Source organism: Myripristis murdjan, chromosome 19, assembly GCF_902150065.1.
Source record: "Myripristis murdjan chromosome 19, fMyrMur1.1, whole genome shotgun sequence".
NCBI classification, from domain to species: Eukaryota; Metazoa; Chordata; class Actinopteri; order Holocentriformes; family Holocentridae; genus Myripristis; species Myripristis murdjan.
The window spans coordinates 15,282,535-15,296,068 of record NC_043998.1 but is presented as its reverse complement, the minus strand read 5'-3'; the positions used below and the strand labels follow the sequence as shown (position 1 = coordinate 15,296,068).

The 13,534-nt window shown below is 42.7% G+C and overlaps 1 protein-coding gene across 2 annotated transcripts in view; it reads right to left on the bottom strand.

The window, feature by feature from the left end:
- Positions 1–13,534, bottom strand: part of LOC115377512 (testican-2) — a 30,606-nt gene that overhangs the window by 8,169 nt on the left and 8,903 nt on the right. Inside the window, exons 2-3 of one of the 2 annotated variants that reach the window (XM_030077313.1) lie at positions 7,172–7,180; positions 5,216–5,261 (exon numbers count right to left, since the gene is read on the bottom strand). In XM_030077313.1, the coding sequence (XP_029933173.1) occupies positions 5,216–5,261; positions 7,172–7,180 (55 nt within the window). The remainder of the gene's footprint in view (positions 1–5,215; positions 5,262–7,171; positions 7,181–13,534) is intronic. The other variant, XM_030077314.1, reaches the window with a different exon arrangement.

The following is a 13,534-nucleotide window of genomic DNA, read 5'->3' as shown; positions in this document are numbered from 1 at the left end:
TCTGCAAGAGGCAGAGCAGACTGTTTTTGTCAGCTCAATGAGAGAAATACAGAGCTTCCAGCTGCTGTCTCTCGTCTTTTGAAAGAGAGCATGCCTGTCTGCACCAGATTGATAGCAAGTGCCAAAAACGGAGAGCAGGTATCGCTAAAATAATCAACGAAATTATGTTTACTGCATTTAAAATAATCTCGCTTTGTCAGAAAACGACCTCTTGACAACCTCTGATGTAAAAAAAACAAACAAAAAAACCTATTTATTGTGAAATGTGTTATGAACAATAACCTGGCAGTGCTCACAAATGACTTCATTGATTTTACAGGCAGAGTTGCTGCAAACATGGAAGCCCGGCTGTCATTAAAAACGCAGCGCCTCGTCAATAGCACTGCATGCAGTCTCCCATGGCTGTCTCTCTGATTGCTAGAGAACCTGACAGGACTGATTGAGCATCTCTTTCACCCTGCTTGTCACATCTCTCTTCCCCCATGTCAACCCATCACTATCTCTCTCTCTCTCTCTCTGCCTCCCTCCTTCTCCTTCCTCTCTCATTCCATCCTCTTCCCCTTGCACTCGCTCTCTCTCTCCTTCTCTCCTTTCTCTTAAGAGAGTTGAATGGTTCAATGCCAACCCCTTTTCCACTGATAGACTGAAAATGGAAATAGCATTGTGTCCTCCACCTTCCTCAGCCAGTGGTCAATGCCATATGAAAGTAGATGGCAGACCGTCCTAGTCCATTTACTCTCCTCAGGAAGGGCCTTGGAAAAAAAAAAAAAAGAAAAAAGACTGGGGCTCAGACAAATTTAAGAGTGAGTGACAAGCCGTGGACGGTGAGAGAAATTTAAGCTGTGAAATCCTGAGTCAGCTTTAAGCAGCTGCTTTGTAGTCTACACGGTCAACAGACAAGGTGGCCGCCGGCCAGATCCCAGCAAATCCGTCGACTAGGTGATACTTTGGCACTACAGGAGAGAAGTGTGGGGGAAGAGAGCTTCAGGGGGTTGGGAAACAGTGGATGACAACAAAACAGCAAGCTAATCCGAAAAACTGTGAGCAGGTTCTGGGGTCGCAGAATTTGAGGGATTTTTTGTTGCTCGTCTAAATGGTATTGCAATCAATATCTAAACTGTGCTTAACAGATAGCAGTCGATTTAACCTCTTGGTTGGTGGGTTCATCATTACAAATGTACGCTGTGCAGCTGAGCTTTGATCAGACCCACAGAACTTCTAGAAGTGCTAGTTGTGATCCCAAGGTTTCCAGAGATACTAAATATGTGCAGCTGAATTACAGGGAAATGCGTTAAAAATGAAATGTTGTGAACATATTGAAATGTAATAGATTACAGATTAATGTCACAAAGTAATGAAACTATTTTATTCTCTTCATGAAAGAAATGTAAATTTGTCCCAACAGCTTTGTTGTCTGGAAAGTTGCTTTCATTGCTTTGCGAAAAGATGCAAAGCAACTGAGTGAGTGCTGTAGGCTATTCTTCATATAAACATTTTACTGAAAATATTATAATCAGATGTAACTTATTTTGTAATTCAATTACATGTAACTAGTTACTCCACAATACTGATAAAACAAAGTGCAAGACATCTAGATATATTCTACTTCATGTTTTGGTGCTGTCATAAAACAATGGCATTTTGAATACTGGATATTTCTCAATATACATTGAGAAATTGTCGTACAGTATGGAAGCAAAATGTTTTGAAGCTACTTCAGGGGAATTTAAGAGGAAATCAGAGTTCAAGGGGTTAGAAGCCAAAGACATTAGAATCATGGCTTGATGGAAGATATCGAAGCAGATTTCATGAGTCTGGCGGGCTGACAGCTCATAAACTTGAAACAGTTTTTTCTATAAAACGGATTTTGTGACCACTTGACTTTTATTCACTTAATCTGTCTTAATATGTATGCTGTCATAATGACCCCAGAGGCTGAACAATAACCAAGATCTAGGAATGACAGCACATTTGTCTGATATTGATCTTAAGAGTTAACACACAAATTAAATGAATTGCCATTGCAAATATGCTTGTGACTATATTTCACTATAAAAGCAAGTAAAGGCAGAAAAAGAAGTTCACTATGCCTCAACTGAGGGCATTAATTCTTCTTAGTGAATATCATCGTTCAGGATTTCCTCAGGTTTGTCTCAAGGCCAGTGACTTCCACAGAATATTTTATTAGTTAGTGGCTATAATGATAATAAGGTTTCAAAATTTCCTTACAGAGATTAAAACCCTTGACGGTAAAATGCAGACAGGGAAGTAAATTCAGTAGCTTTTGCTTGTTGGTGCAATATAACTAAAATATGCCTATTTTTGGCACGCCATCTTGTTTTTCTCTGTCCATTGAGCAGCTGCAGTAGCTGCTGTCCAGTCACACAACAAGCACAACAGTTTGTGAATGTGAGTGTGTGCAGTGAGCCATGCAAGTCTGAACGTATATATATATACATGTATATATATATATAGGAGGAAATCAAATAAATCCAACAGTGTTGTCTACACGGAGAAAAAAATGTTCGTGTGTCTGTATGAAAGTTAGTGACATCTCTGTATTACAAGAGAGACACAAACACCTTCAGAAACAGAAAATAATTGTTTCTCCATAGATTCATTTTTGTGGCCAGGGCTATCGTACCCGCAGGCAGATGCTGGGGTTGTGGATGTGCTCGCTTCCAACAGCTTCAACCTAATTTAAGTTGCTCTATGTTCCCATAGAAACAAAGCCCCGCATGTTGATAATAGTTTCGGATGGTGATTTGCCGCTCTCTCATTGCTCACATGTATTTACGGGTGCACTTAGAAGCCTGCTTCAAGTCTGCCTCCAAGCAGCGGCTTAAAACCAAAACATGTCTTTCACATTTATATATAACTCCTACATCCTACATAGAGGGATATGGAATGAAATCCAAACAGGAGATTTAATTTGTATTAAAGATCAAGTGTGGTTACCGCGGCGCCGTCTCTCCCAGTTGTTGTTTGCATCCTGCTGTTTTGACAACTCAGCACAGGACCAGGATGTGTAAGAGCCATTATGGATTTTAAATCCTCTTGTAATCATGTCAACAAAGGGGATGAGACTGCACTGAGCCTACGCCCAATCTCTCAGAGATTATTATCACAGTGCAATCAAAAACATATCAGAATGCTGCTTTGAGGGTTGATGCCTCATCCAAGTGTGTGTGTTTACATCAGCGCTCTCAGCTCTCTACTGAGCATGACGCCTTACAGTTGGACCAGGTATTCTATCAACCATCTGTCTTACATTCAAATTGCCACAGAGTGCATTAGATAAAGCACTTCAGCTGCGTTGGATAAAAAAGAGAGAAAAAAAAAGTCTACTAAAGACCTATTATTTCACCGCAGAGAGATGGCTACACACTGCACCAAATGAGATTTTGACTTTACTCTGACAGATATGTTTAAAGCGCTGAACAAAAGACAGGACCATTTAACATCTCTATGTGAATTAGTTTCAACTGGATATGCAATTACTGACATGTTAGAAGACTGTTTCATATCATTAGGTTTAATTGGTGGGCCCTGAGTTAAAAAGCAGCCCACACCTCTTTGTTTAACTCCAGTGAAGCTAAAAACTGATTTCATTTCCTTAATTATGAAGGATGCAACAAACAAACAAGTTAATGCAATCAGATCTAATTCATTTGACACCACCTGACGTCTTTGTAGTTCCTCTGAAGGTGTGCTACAAACATCGACAAATGCGCAGTCACGTTTTCGCTTGATCCAATTAGCAATATTTTTCTCAAGGCGCTAAAGAGCTATGATTCATCGGTTCAAAGTGAGGGTGTCAAGGTCAGAAGTGACAGCTCCTCTTTCTATTTAGCGCTGTGGGCTCTTTGCTCCTTTGTGACAAGACATCGTAATGACCCTCAAACACACTGCCAGCTATGTGGCGGCGCTGACATCTCAATCAGCTCACTTAAAAAGGCAAAGGAGGTCTCTAAAGTCTCGTGTGAGGTCTTTTGTACTATACAGGGCTTGCAGGTACACCTCGCAGGAGTTTTTGCTGTCGTGTTGAATTTGCAATGAAGAGGGCCCTGATCAATTAGGTCTGCGGAATTAGTCCCATTGGGAGTTGGGATAGGGATGAAATCAATGGTATTCAAATGAACATCGCCCACTCTACAGCAAGCGAGGCGTTTTCTTGAGATTACATTAGTTATTCCCCCTGTTGTAAGAACAGATGACTGGGATAATACTGGGAGCTGGAACCTCTCTCATCTCACTCCTTTGAGGCAAGTCTTGGATGTCTTTAAAGTGCGGCTGTGTGGGTGTGGTGCTACACCAGACCTCCCACTCTCACCTCTCATCAGGAACCCACTGGTAACCCGAAGGGCCTGGTAAATTGGCTACCACACGTTCGAATAGTAGTTTATAGCCTAACCTAGTAAATGATTCACACTTCACATTATATAATATCTTTTCATCTTGGTACAACAGAAAAAAAAAACACAGCACTAAACTGCTAGAGTGTATTCATATACTCTATGTGCCTTCTCCACAGTTGATTTCTTAAAAGTGAGAAGACTGGTGTTTTCTCTTTTCTCAGGAACAGACCCCATGGAGGTAAATGCAGCCTGGTGGGAGTACTGAGCTGAGCCCTCAGCAACAGAGGCAATTATAGTCGGCTCCTCAACCTGGGATAGCCACTAATGGATCAGACTGAAGGCTCACTCTCTCCTTCCTGAATCACAACAGCCTGCCCCCTCTCCCAAATAGCTCTGACAGCCTGGACCAATGCTCACAAGATGCTGCATGACTTCAGCCACCGGCTGCAATTAAAGGAAGCGAGCACTTCAATAGCACACACCGTCCTTATGACAGGGGGAATTTCATTGGCTAGAGCCGATGTATAAAGACAGAAAGCACTTAGCATTGATTATGCTGGTAGCATCTCAACCGAGGCAGGCTTTTGTCAGAGGGATGTTAGAGCCGGTCGCTTAACTAAGGCCATTTAAATATTGAGAGTATTGAGCTGTGAAGGTCTTTGCAAACATCTGAGCTCATTCTCAGCATATAGTGCAATACTGTATGCACAGATTATGAGCAGAAAATACACACATTACAAGACTGAAACTATGTAGAATGGGTCCTTTCTTAAATGACCTTCATGTGCAGGACTGAGTTCCAGGAGGGGGAAAAAAATGGACAAATGTGACCAGAAAGAATCATTACTTTAACTTACTTTCATCAGATCCCGTGTTCTCCTCCACATTTTTGATGTAGTCGTCCTGGAGAGAAAGTACATTTGCATCAGTGACCTTGAAAAGTCATGGTTATTGTTAACAAAAGAAGAGCATTGCTGCATTCTGCAAACAAACAGACAGTCTGGAGGCTGTAAACAACACATTTCAAACGGAGTGCTGTTGCACGTGCACCTAATAAGAATTCAGATGAGCATAAATCATGAAGCAAGATGACAGAAATGCAAAATTACAGAGCAACTTTTCTGCATCCCATGAATGACAATTAAAATTTGAATACGACTTTGCCAATCCAAATACAGTCATTTCATAGGTTGCGGGACGTGCAATGATCACAAGAAGCAAAGTCCTGTAACAAAAAATCCTCCATGAAATTTTAGTGCCAGTCATACTGTTCTTCCATTTTTATCCAACAGAGATATTTTCATTTCTAATGCTGAAAGTAAATGGCCAAGGCATGAAGCTGAGAGCTTAAATGTATCTCTTAAAGAGATTTGGACTATCTTAGCTCCCGCACTGTTGCAGAGGGAATATTTGCAAACTAACTCTGGTTTTTAGATTGCGTCCCTTGTGATGTTGGCTGGAATTATAATAAAAATTCAACATCCCCGGCTGTATCCATTCTGACCCATTTCTCTCTGTGTCAGGACAGAGGAGATCAACTATAAAGCGGTTACTACTCGGCAAGAGGCCCAGTGAGGACCCCAAGGATCAAGTCTGTTAAGTTTAGCTTGGTCTTACTCTACTCTGGGGATACATAAGACTAAGTTCGCAAGTCAAGCTGAACAGCCATAGCCAAAGGCACTTTAAATATTGTAAGTGGAGTAAGGCATTAAAGGGGTAGTTCTCGTATTCATATTTGTGTTTTTACAGGAGTGAAATAGTTGCTCTGAGTCTAACAAGGAGACTGTGTTTCCATTTACAACCGTTCACACGCAGGATTTGGAGTGTCGTTCTTATCTATCCCTAAAGGTCTGGGAAAGTTCACACAAATAGAGATATCTCAGATGTGATAAATGAATGCATCATTAATGTGTCCGTTTTTTTTTAAGACAATTATCACCACTTGCGATAAATAAACGTGTTTGTATTATCGTAAGCTATTAATGCTCACTAGTCATGCACTCTGCACTCATTAGTGTTCATATATTACCCCTAACATGTCGCAAGTGTTTCCTCATAGCAGTAGTCGCTATAGCTACGCTGGATAATGCTAAAAATGGCAGGTGGCGACATGTGGCCTGCATACAGAACATAGCCCCCCCCACAACCTCTTCTATTTGAAATCGACTTTATGTTTGAGCCTCAGAAGCCTGAGACAGCAGGACATGAGGACTTGCCGCATTTCAGTCAACGCTCTGGCCAACAGGTTTCTGAATGGTGAGCAAGTTACAAGTTAGTTTTTATGCACGATCAGCTGCAGCGTGAACTGTAAACCAACTTCAGCAAGCTTCTCCTTAAAGCGTCGGTGGCACTAGTGCAGTCAATGCCTCACTTACATCTGTCAGCTTGTATTATTTCCAGTTTAGGTGTTCATCCTGCGAGTGTCAAATGATGCCAATAGAAAATGTCTTGTTGCTGTGCCGGGACGGGTTAGCCTTAACATTTGAGGGGCTGTGATCAGTTTATTTAGGTGGAAATTATTTTAGGTTTGGGGGCTAAGTTATATCTATCAGTGCCTGCCCAATCAAATCCTGATCTTTAGACGGAAGGGAAAGCCAGATCGTCTCTCCAAGGATTTCCTATATTTTGTAGTAAGACTAATTTTCAAATTTCTTCAAGGCCAATTGTGGATGCAAATATGTGTTAAATGAACTCATCACCAAAAGAAATTACATTCTCCCAGACCTTGAAAGGGCCTCTGATAGTGTGAAAAGAGAGATGTCAGAGGAAAGACAAAAAAGCATGCGGGACAGACCTACAAAGCAGTCACTAACCTCTACTTCCTGTGGCAGTGGCATGCGGTGGTGGGAGAGAGGGAGGGAGAGAGAGAGAGAGAGAGAGAGAGAGAGAGAGAGAGAGTAATTGTTAGAGACAAAAACACTTTAACAATACAGTTTCCATTTTGCTTCCATTCAGAGCACAAAACAACGGGTTGGTTTATTTACACTTACAGCTGCAGTTAAACTGTCAGCTCTTAATGCACACTGATGGCAAACACAGGCCTTACTCCAGCTCCTCTCAGGGGACAGCATAAGACATTCACAGAGGATTATGAAGGCCTATTAACCGAGGATGATCGGCTGCCACTTCTATGAGCTGGCAGGGGTCCCAATCACTGGGGCTCATTCTCTGGTTGTGTTTACGAGCGCCTGCCAAACAACATCATCCTGCCGTGGAAATAGTCGTGGATAAGCCATGACATACCACGCCGGCCTTGAGAAACACGCGCACTTGTGAGGATCCTCAAAGTCAACGGCCAGATGTGATTTAGCCGTCCTTAAAGTTGCGGCAGACACAAAGCACACATTTACTAAGCATAGCATTGACAAAGCAGACAGATATAGCCCCTATAAAATACAACCTTGAGTTAACAGGGGTGTGACTGCTTTCCTTTCATTCCATTTCACCGTTTTGGCTTCAATCCAAGGGCACAGCACATCAATACCCACCGCAGACTCTCCCTATGCGTTTCATCATTCAGAGCTCTGGTCTGTTCGAGAGAAATACAGCACCCCGTGGTTTATTTCAGTAACTCAAACCTGTAAATAAACCTAATTCTCATACACACACAGGCCTACCTGTCTAGTTAACAGTGCTGTGACAGCGTGTTAAATATATCACTATGATCAATTTACAGCTTACACAAGGACAGCCAAAAAGGCAGCAGAAGGCTATAAAGGCAGGAGCGAGTATTCATCATGGAGCTGCAGCAGGACTTTGGAGACCATTTCTTAGAAGTAAATATTTTCTCTGTTGCAGTGAAACTGCCCCGGATGTACACATGAGAGGCAATATTGCAGTTTGTTATCCTACAAAAAAGCTTCCAAATCTGGATTTCTGTCAAATGCACAAGAAAAGAGAACTTACCAGCGCCTCAAAGGAAATCTTTAAACCTGCAGAGTACGGCTTAATAGCATTAAACCTTTATTGCTATCTCAATCATAACATGACATTTAAAACGTTTCTGCAGTGACACTCAACATTTCGGGGTGATGCTCTGCGATGCACCGTGCAAAAATAATTACTAAGCCCTTTAATCTAATTTCAAAAATACTGGAACAAATGCGAAGCGTCATAAAATACCACAAAACAACCGCCCTCCTCATCAAAGATGCGACTGCTGAAATATGTCATGTGTCACAAATAACAATTGCTTGATTACTCGTTGGCAGAGTGCTGCTATAATTACTCACTGGCAGTGCTGCAGGGATTGACCAGCCCCTGTTGAAACGACCGCCACCCTCAACCCCACCCCCTCCCAAAAAAAAAAGAAAGAAAGAAAAAAAAAAGTATCCTAATGGCTGGAGTCAGAGTGCTTATCTCCTCCCAGCAGCAGTGTGACAGCAAGGACACGAGGCCGAGGCTGCATTTAGTCCTTCAGCAAGGTTGAAAGCTAATGCTGTCCCCACTGTATTCCATCCAGCCCCCTTGCCACAGTTCACAGCAAGCCCAGACAGGAGGCAGGGCAGCCACGGGGCGAGAGAGAGAGGATGTGAGAGGGAGAGAGAGATCACGGAGCAAGGGGGTATGATATTCATGGTGGAGGTCCCCTGAGTTATGTGATTCATATCACGGACACCACCTCTTCTGCCATTTGTCAACAAGGCTGTAATGCAGCCGGTGTAAAACAGAGCTGGGAGGCTAATGGAGCTTGACTATCCAGATGCTGCGACTGCTCCTCCCGGACCGCTTGCCGGTATTAGGCTGACAGCGTTTGGCCGCAAGCCTGACTGAGCTCTTCCGAGTTAACGTCTATCTCACCTCGACTGAGCCCTAGTCTGCTGGTGACATATATACCGCTGATCCCCCCCCATGCCCCCTCCCCCAACCTGACCCTCTTCACCACCCCCTCACAGCACACACATACCCATCCCAAGCACAAAATATTCACACACACCTCTGTCACAGCAGGTCTACGACACTGTCCTGTCTATGGTAGGGGGCAGAGGGGTTTTTGGCTGTCCATTTATGAGCAAGGAGACTGTGCATGTGTGCGTGTGTGTGTGCGTGTGTGTGTGTTTGCGAGGTCATGCACTTTTTGCAGGCAACACTCTGCACCCTTGACACCTCTAAAACGGAGCAGAGGGTTTTGTGAAATAAACTGAATACCCATGTTTTTTTCCCTTTATGGTTTCCTCTCCAAAAAAAGATGAGTCAAAAACTACCCAGCAGAAATATGGAAAAGAGGCTTTTCGGGCTCGGGGTGTTTGTGCTGAGAGCTGCCGGAGCATGACCCCTCTTCAGCTTGCCAGAGAAATCCACACAGAGTAAAAGAAATGTCACAGCGAAAATCTGCATCTCCTTGCCTTGCTGCAATGATCCATCAAGTGCATATATAGCCTGGTCGCTCTGTCACTGAGGCTCATCTATTCCTGTAATGTGACAGGGTCGGTACAGTCTGGGTTCTAAAGGACACACACACACACACACACACACACACACACACACACGCACGCACGCACACGCTCAAACATTCAACATTTGTCTGCTGCATCTTGACAAATGCGCTGGAAATGGTGGAAACATCATTTGAAATCAAACCAAGGTGTACATCAAGAGATTCTAAGAACGACTGGCAATATTTTACAGTCCACACACACCCATATGCACACACAGTCACGCATACTGTACATACACACATGTGAGGGATGGACCAATATATCAGGCCGATATTGGCTCATCCACTGACAAAACAATGCAGCTTCCTCTCTGACACAGTGACATAAAAATAGCCAGAAAAACCTGCATTTTCATTATTTCCTCATTTAACTGTTCAATAATATTTCTCTGGAAATTCATGTCTTTAAAGTTAAAGATTTCCCTTGATATTTAGAGCTGCTGACCTAAATAAAATTCCATTAGCCTGAGTTTAAGTGGCCCACCATGGTCTACATGCTCTTTCAGAGACTTTCCCAACCTGACGAGAAAAAAAAAAATGTGTGAAACCTTTAACACATTTTTTTTGTTTGTTTTGGCATGCAAATGGAAAAAAAGAGATCATTTCAAATCAGCAAAAATATTCGATAAGGGGAAGCTTCAAAACAAAAGTGTCCAAGCACCCAAGCACCTGTATCGACTGTACCCTCGAATGCATACGCACATTCTGTGTCTCTGAAAACACAATCTGAGGGCTGTGCCTTTTCGAAAACATCTCCCTCTCTCAGGACAATAATTACTTCTGCTTCATTCTCAGCAGCATCCCTTCTTGATATTCTGTAGGCAATATTTACAGTGAAGATATCACTTAAGCAGCGGGGTATGAGTTAGAGTTTAAATAATGATCCAGACGTCTTACATTTCCTCTATTTGTCATTTATCCAGCTTCATGAAGTCATTTACTCTGGCAGTGATTGGATAAACACCGGCTGATGGATGGACTGGTGATCCAGGTCATGTCTGTAATGAAAGGAAACCTGCGAGAGGCACTCCTCAGCAGATTGCTTAGCTCTGGGCAGAAGCCATGTCATCCCATCAGATCACTGAGGTGTGTCTCCCCCTCTGACTGGCAGGGCATTGTCAGCACATCATCCCACGGCAGTCATTTGCACAGTAATGGGCTTTGCTTTCGGAGTCCCTGATTAACGTAGGTAAATTAGAAACCTCTCCCTGCCTACTTGCAACCGCTGCAGCTGGTGAAGGGCGCACGGACCGAGAGGCTGCCGGGAATCCACACAGCAGCCCGTTCCACCCTCTATCTCTCTGTAGTTACCAAGGAGCAGCAGGGGTGCATCTTGTCTTTGCTGTGTCATTATGGCGCCCCAGTTCACCATGCTGGGGCCTGAATAGTGGAGGTAATGTCTTGCTCTGTTTCCCTGTGTTTATATCCCGCCGTTTTTGAAATGAGGGAGAGGGGGAGAGAAAAGGGGAGAGGCACTAATGGCGCAGACCTACCACAGTTTGAACCACTCAGAAATGCATTAGAGGGTTTCGAAGCGGTGCTCTGTATCTGTTGGGCCCAAACCCATTGACTTTAGGATAGTAAAGCATTGCATTTTCACTTGAACATGAAATCACAGAGTAACAACTAAGGACTTATTTTCCCATCCAAGTCATAGGGTCACTGCACCCGGACAGAGAAACAGCTCCCTGTATTTCTTTTACTGAACCGAGACAGGTCTAGCATTTATGCACCATATTTAATAAAAAGCACATTTAGATTGTATAGCAAGATTGTTCAATGTTATTGCATACCACATATATGAAACAGGCATGAAAAGGATGAGATTTTTGATTATGTTCCAAATAGCAAGGAGAAAAAAAAAGACTCCGCAGAAAAAATATTGAAGCATCTCAATTGAAAGAGTACACCAGAGCATTATGGGATTAAGACGCAGCCAAGCAACACGGAGCTGGATCAAATTGATCATCTGAGCTGGAGTGCGCTGGGGCCTGCAGGGTGAGGACGCATGTTGTTTCACAAGGTAAGACGCCTGCCTGCACTGCAGTACAGTACCAAGCACAATCTGCAGCCGTCTCTGCTCAGTGAAGAGCACATCTCCTCTCCTGAACCGCAAACCAGCCAGTTGTCAAGCAGACATGCATCTGAGACATTTGCACAGTGTTCATAATGTTGAAATAATTTGGTTTTGCTCTTGCCTAAAAATGCAGATGATTTAACTAACTGGGTATGATGCTTTCTAAAAAGTCACTGGCTGTTTTTTAGGTAGTGAGATAAAATACACTTTTGAAGCCCGGCTCATGATCATTATGAACACAAAGCTGCAGGCGACACACATGAAAGGCTTCTTCCACTACGGGAGACTCTTTTCAACCTCAAAAGCAAGTCAGAAAACATCACAACCATCTGGCAAGAAGCAATTCTTTGCAGTTGTTGCCATCGGTTAATAAGACCACATTTCAGGAAGTTACATCACGGAAATGAACCTCCTCCATTCTCGATCACTGCTGAAGTGACACATCAAACAGCGGCCGGGGCCCACGTCACTGTGTGTGAGGAGACTCCATAGTTGTGGAATCAAGGCATCGCATGCTCTGAGAGATGCAGTAATTGGAGAGGACGATGGCACGGATGCAGAAAAATGGATTCGGTTGGACCTCGCTGCTGAGCCAAGCAGAACCCCAGAGCGGCAGAGTCTCTGCAGCATCTTATCTCTCCCTCCTCCATTTGCAAAACAAAGATGTGGAAGGAGAGAGAGAAGAGGGGAGCCTTCAGGTTGAGCTCCACACAGATGCCCCAGGGAGCTCAGAGCTTATGCAGGACCATCTTTACTGTGCTGAGCCACGCTGCCTCTGCATACAATATTAGCAGAAACAAAGCATAATCAGACCAACTGGAGCAGTGGCTGTGCAGACACAAAGATACTTGGTGCCAATATGATATTTTTACTTCATAGTGAGGATGGCTAGATACATTAGTATTGATCTGCAAACACAAAAAGTTATCAAAATTCATAAATAAATGAATGAGCATAAATCTTAGACTATGTGGTTGTGAAGTGTTTGCATACATTATATCTAACCTGAGAAACTTCAATCAATATTGAATACGGCTGAGGCTAGGAAAATAAATTCCAATCCAATGCGCTCTAACAAATTGACTTTGTTTCCCCTGTTTCACCTGTTTTGCAGGTTTTCCCACAAAGAAATGCAAGCTATCTGGGGGCATCCTCTTCAATTTGTTATTACATAGGTGTGATTGATTGTGAAATATGCAGCGATTCAACATTTTTGGCCGAGGCTCCACTCCTCGCAGAAATCCTAATTTAATCTGTGGAAAACAAGCAAAACAGAATTCAAATAATTGCCACACCAGCTTGACAGTGCTTTCTACAAACAGCATTTGCTTTACCTCTTTTACTCTCTTTGCATTTCCTGTTTTATTCCTACGTAACTCAGCTGTTAATGTCAAAGTTTTTTCAAATCATCTTACTGACTTTTTAGATGTGTTTGCAAAGTACATAGTTTTGTGGAATGCTATTCTTAATATGAACATTAGTATTTGTATTAATATGGGTAGTATTCATAATAATAGTGGTAATTGTAATAATAGTAATAGTAATAGTAGCAATAATACTAGCTGTAGCAGCAGCCACATTACAAAAATGTACACTTGATGTGGTGCTTTCCCAGAAAAAAAGGCTTATTTTAATCAAAGGTTTGATTTTCATTATATCACC